Here is a 9,418-nt window from a genome sequence, read left to right on the forward strand (position 1 = left end):
ATTGAGAAGGGTTCAAGAGAGGCAAGGCGAGGGAAATGAGAGTTTTTTTGAAAAACTGTCACATCTACCTTATAAAACTGAAAAGATGCATTTTTCGCGAGTTAAGCAGTCATGAAATTAGTCACGAAAAACACCACTGATGCACAAAAGCTTTCGTGAGAAGCTTTTAGTCACGAAACAGTCGCGAGTTAATAGCGATAACCTCTGTATGAATTGAAAATTTTTCAGTTTTTGCCTAAAAACATTTCGTGAGAAAGGTTTAATCACGAAATACTCGCGAGGCAGTCGCGAGACTCTCTGTATGAAATCGAAAAATTTTTTATTTCCCTTAAGCTGTTTTCGCAAGAAGCTCTAAGTTGCGAGCTTCTCACGAAACTGCCTCTGAACCAGTTTTTGAAGAAAAACACAAAAAGCATTTTGAACAAAAACTAAAAGCACAAAAGTATAAAAACTCTTTCAAAAATATATAAAAAAGTCAAAAATATTTTTGGGTTTGATCAGCAAGCACTTGAGCATGCGCATTGAAAGCTCGAAAATGTGTTGAAAACACAAGAGCTGTTTAGATCCCTAATTAAAATTACTACTCGATTGATTTTATACTAACTTAATACTAAGTGTGGAATAGTGTAAAAGCGAGCGGATGAACAAACAAGCTACTCTAATCCATAATCAAAGCAACACAGCAATAAAATGGAAAGTAAAAGAGTAGGGAAGAAAGATGCAAACACAAGATAACACACCGATGTGTTATCGAATAGGAAACCGAAGAACTCGGCAAAAAAACCTCTCTACCACCCTCCAAGTGGTAATCAATCTACTAGACAATCAGTTGGGATACATGGGTTAGCAAGAGACCCTCTAAGCCTAATCTAACCGATGTACCTAAGCCCTCTAAGCTCCTACATAAGGCTTCTCGGAACCGTGTCTTGTCTAACTCTCCGAATCCTGCAACAAGCTCCATGTTTCATATGACATCCTTAGCTTCTTCCAATGCTTCCTAGCAGCACCAAAACTTCACTTGACACTCTAAAAGGATGTGGTAAGTGTTTGGGCTATCAACCTCTCAATGGTATAGAAATGGAGAGGTAGGAGTTGAGGAAATTCCACAAGCAAATGTGCAGAGGATTCTGGGTATAACAATCTCTAACTCTCAAGGTGTTTGGCTAGGGTTTTCTCTCAGAAGCACTCCTTAACTTTTATGGGTAATGTGGGTATAAATAGTGTAGGCACAGAAAGCGTGTATCAGAATGGACAGACTGACAAAATAGAATATCTTGCGGGTGTCTTGTGGGAAGGCCTTACTCGCGAGATACTCACGAGACACAGCTGTCTCCATCTTGGTCTGACTCTTCGCATTCCAGCATGTGCAAGACACATAAGTCACTTCACAAGATGCTAAGTTGTGAGCTACCTACGAAAACTCTTTAGTCTTCAATTGCTTGAGTCTTCATACTCTCTCTATCACGCAACCCTTACAATAAAATCCTACAATAAATACATGGTACAAAAGATTGAACAATAATTACAATCAAATTTGGCATTGAATAAAATCCAACAAAAACACATAGTTGTAAATAACAACTTTACACACATCACATTTGAACATGTACAATCACACAAATCAAATAAGCATTATTTGAACAAAGTCTTGTGTGTTGTGGGTGAGTATCAAATGTGGAAAAAATTCTTGGACCAAAGTGAAGCTTCAATTATAAATTCAATCAAGTCATACACAACTGGTACTAAGTCAAGTGGTCTATCTCAATTACATAATTAAACATATATGACCTCCCACAAGAGAATGATTACAAATCTTAGAAGCTTTTTATTTGGCTTCTGCACAAATCATAAAATTTGTTCTTTTTGAATAATACATCTTATTTTTGAGATTGGTACTTGAAATATTTGATATTTCAACATTAAGAGTTAGCCTTTGGCTTTTTGAGCACCTTACATTTCAAATTAAAATGTCGCTTTCCCGTTTTCCTAGTCAAATACTAGAATGTGTGATGGATTTTGCAGCTCATTATCCTTTTCATTTCAAGGTTTACATTTGTTGAGCTCTTTAAGTAAAAAACATTTAAAAAAAAAATGGGAAGATATATAGGCACGAGTCTATGCATGTATCAAAACTGACAAGACTATTAACCAATCATTCATGACAAGCTTGAAAATTGATTTACAACAATCACACATAGATTTCGAGATTTATCCCATAAAGATAAATATGCATACATAACAAGTTAAGCTCATAAATGCACTACGCCATTAGTATGAAGGTACTAGGCCAAACTCACATGTGAAATGTGCTCAAACAAATATATCAAACTTTTTGAATTTTTCACTTTTTATGTGGTTTTGGATTTTTTTTTTTTTTTAACTCACAAAAACCTAGAACATAAAAGTAAGATAAAAAAAAAAATACATACAAATAAATGCAAGATGCACAAATGCATGAATATATAGCATCTAATGCATGAAGGGTCATACAAAGATCGAAAGAATTAGATCAAGGACTAAAAGAGCATAAGCTCAGCCATAGGAACCCTTCCTCATCCAAACGGAACAATTGTTTGTAATGAATGTCTCATGAGAAGTGAGACGAGAGTTGGAAGAATGAGAACCGGAGATGCACAGAGACAAGGAGGTAAGAACATTAAAAACTTTCTTCAACAACTTACCATTTTCTATCAAATCCGGCTTTGCTTTCATTGCACAATTTCCAAAAAGCTCAAGTTTCTCTTTTATTTTGATTCTTTTAAGAACTTGAAACTTAGAGCAATGAGGTCTTAGATGACCAAAGGCACCACAATGATGACAAACAATGTATTTAGGTCTGCTAGGATTTTTAGGGAGAGATCTAACAACATGGTTTTGTTCTCTCTTCAACATTGAGCATTGAGGTCTTATGTGATCGATCACGCTGCAATGGTGACAAGTGGAAACAAACTTAGATCCATTCAAATTCCTAGGATGAGACCTAAACAGAGGCTTAGGCTTAAGAGTCTTTCTCTCTACCTTTTGATTTCTTTTATGTGGAGGAATGTACACTGATTTGTCGTTTGAGATAGAACACACAATAGACATGAATTTTGGTAGCACAACATGATTGCAACAAATATTTTCATCCTTATTATCAATAGGTTCAGCAATCAAACACTTGGCATGCATCTTAAGAGATTCATTTTCACATTTTAGCTCATCAACAAGTTTGTTAGACAAAACAAGTTTAGTATCCAAGTCCATATTTAAACATTCAAACTCTTTCAGCTTTTCAAGAGAATTTTCAGCAAGCTTCTTATACTTTTCAATCAATTTATTGGATTCATTGAGCTTAGCAATCAAATCATCATTTTCACAATGAAACTTGCTCAAATTCTTATGAAACTTCTTCGATCCTTTCTTCAAGAGTTTGTCAATAATACCCATAGATTCAAGTAACATGTCATCACAATTATGAGGATTAACACTTATAGAGGCATTTTTACAAACACATGTCATGTTACATTCACAAACATCCATAGAAGCATACAAAACACTATCCATGGCAAAACACACAAGGGATCAAGGATCACACTTAGGTAATGAAACTAAAACAAGTGTACCCGCTCTGATACCAATTGAATGCTCGAAAATGTGTTAAAACATAAGAGCTATTTAGACCCCCAAATTAAAGTTATAGCTCAATTGATTTTACTCTAACTTAATACTTAGTGTAGAATAGAGTAAATGCGAGGGGATAAATAAACAAGCTACTCTAGCCCATAATCATTACAACACAGCAGTAAAATGAAAAGTAAAAGAGTAGGTAAGAAGAATGCTAACACAAGATAACACGCCAATGTGTTATCGAATAGGAAACAAAAAAACTAGGCGAAAAACCTCTCCGCTGCCCTCCAAGTGGTAATCAATCCACTAGAAAATTAGTTGGGATACACGGGTTAGCAAGAAACCCTCCAAGCCCAATCTACCCGATGTACCTAAGCCCTCCAAGCTCTTGCTCCAATAAGGCTTCTCTAAATCGTGTCTTGTTTAACTCTTCGAATCCCGCAACAAGCTCCATGTTGCATCTGCCATCCTTAGCATCTTCCAATGCTTCCCAGTAGCACCAAAAATACTCTCAACACTTTGAATGTGTGTGGGTAGTGTTTGGGTAAAAATCTCCTCTCAATAGGTATAACCATGGGAGAGGGAATGAGAAGAGACTACAAAGATTTCTCTCTAAGAATAGGTAGCTCTCTCTAATAGGTGGGTGTGTTGTAGAAACCTCTCTTAGGGTTTTTTTTTTTTTTTTTTCCCTCTCTTTGAATAGCCTCCTTTACATTTTGTGGGTAATGTGGGTATATATGATGTGGGTATAGAAAGTGTGTATTAGATATAACAATCTGGCAAAATAGAATGTTTCACAAGTGTCTCATGGGAAGACCTTACCCACGAGTTACTCGCGAAAAACAGCTGTCTCCATCATGTCCTGACTCTTCGCATTCCAGTCATGTGCAAGGCACATACAGTATTTCGCGGGATGCTTAGTCATGAGTTACTCACGAAAATACTTCAGTCTTCAATTTGTCTTAAGTCTTCACACACTCTCTCTCTCACACATAACCCTTATAATGAAATCTCACATTAAATACAGGGTACAAATGATTGAACATAATTACAATTAAATTTGGCATAGAATTAAAGTCAACAAAACAAATTTACAACTTTACAGCCATAAAACCTACGGCAAATAACATTAAGTACAGAAGGAAGGAACAAACCTCCCAATACGCTCATCCAAAAATTAAGGGTGAAGAAAAGCATGCATGAAATATACTTTAAGTGGACAACACGTCCAACCCACTGAGCAATCCAAGTTATGCATGAAAAGAAAAATAGCCAAGCAAAATTCCAAGAATAAGTCTAAGGACGAGGAAAATATTTATATGTTCCAAAATAAAATAGGCGATAAAAATATGGACAAAAACACATTCATAAATAAAAAGTGTAGACAACCATCGTCCAAAAACCCTTAAGAGAGTCAAGCCTAAAAAAGCAATTGTATCAAGACCTGTCTTTATTGCTCTACGGATAAGCCGGCGTTGAGTACCTATTTTTGATGCCGAGATCACTACAGAAGGCGCGAAAAGCTTTGCTGTCGAACTGCAGTCCATTGTCAAAAATTAGGGATTCCGAAACCCCAAACCTCGTAACTATATTCTTCCACACAAACTTCTTGACGTCCACGTCTCGAATATTGGCCAAAGCCTTTGCTTCCGCCCACTTCATAAAGTAGTCAACGACCACCAATATAAACCTTCGGTTACCCGTTGCTCGGGGAAATAGGCTGAGGATATCCAGCCCCCACTGCGCGAAGGGCTACAGACCGCTTATCGGGTTAAGATGCCCTGCCATCTTGTGGATTAATGGGGCATGTTTCTGACACTGCTCGCACTTCCTTATGTATTCGGTGACATCCTTTTGCATCTGTGGTCACCAAAACCCCAGAGTCATCGCTCGGTGAGCTAGTGAACGCCTGCCCACGTGACTGCTGCAAACGCCCTCGTGCAACTCGGTCAAAAGCTTGCCCACCTTCTCTGGGTGTAAGCATAAAAGATACGGCCCCCCAAAAGATCTTCGATATAGCTTGCCGTCTACCAATAACCAGTATCGGGGTGCTGTGTGGCGGACCTTGTTGGCCTCTTTTTCGTCACTTGGGACTCTATCCTCGGAGAGGAAGTCAATAATTGGGTCCATCCAGCACAGACCAGGCATATTAATCAAGGCGACGCCAACGCAATTTGTCATAAAGATGCTTGGCTCTGCTATTAGCTCCATTTTAATCAGCCGAGGAACCTCTTCCGTTACTGACGATACTAACGTGGCCAAGGAATCGGCATGCCTATTCTATGTCCGACCCACTTGGGACACCTTCACGGTGTTAAACTTGTTCATAGCCTCCTTTGCTGATTGCAATTATGCTTTCATCCGATGATCTCGAGCTTCAAATGTTCCCTACACTTGGCTCACAATCAACCGAGAATCCGAATGTATTTCAACCTCCCTAGCTCCCATCTCTGAAACGACCCTCAATCCGACGAGGAAGGCTTCATATTCGGCCTCATTATTAGAGGCTCTGAACCCCAGCCTAAAGGAGTGTTCCAACCTTATTCCCTCCAGGGTGATAATAACGATTCCTGCTCCAGCCCTCAAAGCGTTTGACGCGCCATCTACGAACACTTTCCACCGGCGAGCTTCCATATGACACACTATCCCCCTGTCGGTCTTGGGAGAAAACTCTGCAACAAAATCTGCTAGGACCTGGCCTTTTACCGAGCTCCGAGGACGGTACCATATATCGTAAGAGCCCAGACGGGTCGCCCATTTTGCTATCCGGCCCGTAAAGTCTGACCTCCTCAACAATGATTGCAGTGGATACTCCGTTAGGACGTATACAGTGTGAGCTTGAAAATAATGCGACAACCTTCTCGTGGCATGTATCAGGGCTAGCACTAGCTTTTCCAAGGGCAGGAACCTTATCTTGGCATCAACTAAAGTCTTGCTGATGTAATACACAGGCTGTTGAATTCTTCGGTCACTGAGTAATACAGCACTGACAGCGCGATCGGACACTGACAAGTACATGAGCAAGTCCTCCCCGGGTTCCGGTGCGGTCAACATAGGCGCCTGCGCCATGTATTCCTTCAAATCCCGAAAGGCCTTATCACACTCTTCGTCCCATTGGAACCCTTTCCATTTCCTTAGTAGTTGATAGAATGGCCTGTAGCGATCGGCAAATTTGGAGATGAACCGGTTAAGGGCGGCAAGCATCCCTGTTAGCACTTGCACCTCTTTTGGATTGCTCGGTGGCTTTAGACACTTCACGGCATCTATCTGGTTCGGATTGACTTCTATTCCTCGATTTGTGATCAAATTGCCCAGAAATTTCCCGATAGCTACTCTGAAAGCGCACTTCTCGGCATTCAGGCGTAACCTATGTTGCCGAAGAACCCCGAACACCCCTCTGAGGTCTTCCACATGCCGGGCATCATGCTTGCTCTTCACCACCATGTCGTCAATATACACTTCTACAGTCTGCCCTATCTTATCTCGAAACATTCTCGTCATCATCTGCTGATAGGTGGCCCCGACGTTTTTCAACCTGAAGGGCATCACAGTGTAGTGATAGTTAGCCCTCGGTGTTATGAACGTGGTCTTCTCCTGATCCTTAAGAGCCAACGCAATTTGGTGGTACCCCTGAAAGGCATCCAAAAAACTCATCCTCGTGTGTCCACACATGGCATTTACTAGCTGGTCGATTTTTGGCATAGGAAACGGGTCTTTCGGACATGCTCGATTCAAATCTGTGAAATCCACACAGACTTTCCCCTTGCCACTCTTCTTCCTCACTACCACGGTATTTGCTAACCATTCCGGGAAATAGATCTCTCTTATTGCCCGGGCCTCCTCTAGTCTTTGGACTTCTGCTTTCACCGCTTTAACATGTTCTTTGACGGACCTCCTCGGCCTTTGCTTCTTATGAGGGAAAGTGGGGTCTACATCAAGTCTGTGAACGATGAATTCGGGATCCACCCCGGGCACATCGTATGGGCCCCAAGCGAACATGTCCACATTTTGTACGAGGAGTAATAATGTCTCCACCTTGTCCTCATCCTTCATGCTTTCTCCTATCTGAAAGAACTTGTTTTCGTCCGGCAACACTTTTACTTTGACCATATTCTTGGCACAACTGGTCCTCTTCTCGTCTCGCGAACTCTATAATTACTATAAAGGAATCCCTGGTGACGGGTGCATGTGCTCGGCTTTTTCCTCATGCTCGGTCTGATCTTTCTTCCAATTGACTAGCGCGACTAAACACTGTCTGGCCGCCTGTTGGCTCCCTCGTACCATGGTGATACCTTGATCGGTGGGGAACTTGACTCTTACGTGCAGAGTGGATAGGACAGCCCCCATTACATGGATCCACGGCCTTCCCAGTATTGCTGTGTACGGGGAGAAGGAAGCAACCGCTACAAACGTCACCAGTACCTCTTTGCCCTCCATATTCAAGGGCAGAGAGACCTGCCCCTCGGGAACTACCACCTTACCGTCAAACCCGACCAAGGGTGTGCTGTACTTGGAAAGGTCCTCGTTCCTTAATCCGAGCCCCTTAAAGAGGTTTAGGTACATGACCTCAACCTTGCTTCCTTGGTCTATCATTATTCTCTTGACAAGGAAGCCGCCTATCCTGGCCGTGACTATCAATACGTCATCGTGCGGCTGAATTGTTCCTTCCAAATCACTATCGTCGAAAGCGATCGGCTCTCAGGCGGGTCTTAGCTTCTTTGCGGGAAGAGACATGCCTGAACTTCCTTCCACTGACACTACTGTCATCACCTTTTTCCCCCCTGTTGCAGCAAGGCCCCTCGGGGCAACGTGGATAACATCAATTACCCCAAGAAGGGGCGGAAGGGGATTTTCTCTCTGTGGGCCGCCTCGACCCGCTCCTCTATTCCTGGGATCCATCACAAATTCCTTTAGATGCCCAGCCTTAGCCAGCTGTCCGAGATGATCCTTCAGCACTCGGCATTGCACGGTGGTATGTCCCTTTTCTTTATGGTAGGTATAATATAAGTTTTGATTTCTTCTAGAGGGGTCGCCACCCATCCGGTTTGGCCACCTGAAATATGGCTCGTGTTTAATCTTGTCCACGATTTTGTGCACGGGCTCCTTGAACGTCACGTTTACCTCCCCTACCGGTGCTCCCAGTTCTTGTATTCTCAAATTCCCCTGTGCCCTCGGTTGGAAACCTGTCTGCCGAGGACGGTCTGTCACCTGCACCTTGCCTTTGCTTTGTATCCTGTCATCTTCCAGTAATTTATATTCTTCAATGCGCCTCATTAGCTGCCTCATATCCTCGGGAGGTTTCTTAGTTAAGGACTCCCTCAGCCTTGATTCCTCGGGCAATCCCATTCTAAAAGTGCTTGTGGCAATCTTCTCGTTCCCTTTGCTGATCTCATTGTAGAGCTCCTAGTATCGACTAGCATAATTACGAAGGGTTTCCCCCGCCCTTATCTTTATGGATAGTAGTGCGTCTATCGGTTGCGGCTCCCGGCTGCATGTTACAAACCGGGTTCCGAACCCCTATATCAGCTTCGCAAAATTGTCGATGGAGCCCTTGGACATCTCGTTGAACCATCTCAAAGCTGTGGGACCAAGGCTGGAGGGAAAAACCTTGCACATCAGAGTATCGTTGCGGGTATGTAGAGACATCATTTGGATATAGTGGCTGACGTGCTCTACTGGGTCTATTTTCCCATCATACGAATTAAAAGGTGGGCGCGTGAATCTGTCCGGCATAGGCGCCCGCTTAATATCTGTCGAGAACGAGAACCGAGCTGCCCTGCGCAATGCATGGCTCATCGCATCCATGGCC

General features: G+C 42.2%; 1 protein-coding gene across 1 annotated transcript; it reads right to left on the reverse strand.

Annotated features, from left to right (window-relative positions):
• Positions 1 to 8,307: 8,307 nt before the first annotated feature.
• LOC111987143 (uncharacterized) lies at positions 8,308 to 8,955 on the reverse strand. Its single transcript, XM_024018848.2, has one exon. It carries the CDS (start codon positions 8,953 to 8,955, stop codon positions 8,308 to 8,310), a length of 648 nt encoding a protein of 215 aa, XP_023874616.2.
• Positions 8,956 to 9,418: the final 463 nt, after the last annotated feature.

Source organism: Quercus suber, unplaced genomic scaffold, assembly GCF_002906115.3.
Source record: "Quercus suber isolate HL8 unplaced genomic scaffold, Cork oak 2.0 scaffold_62, whole genome shotgun sequence".
NCBI classification, from domain to species: domain Eukaryota; kingdom Viridiplantae; phylum Streptophyta; class Magnoliopsida; order Fagales; family Fagaceae; genus Quercus; species Quercus suber.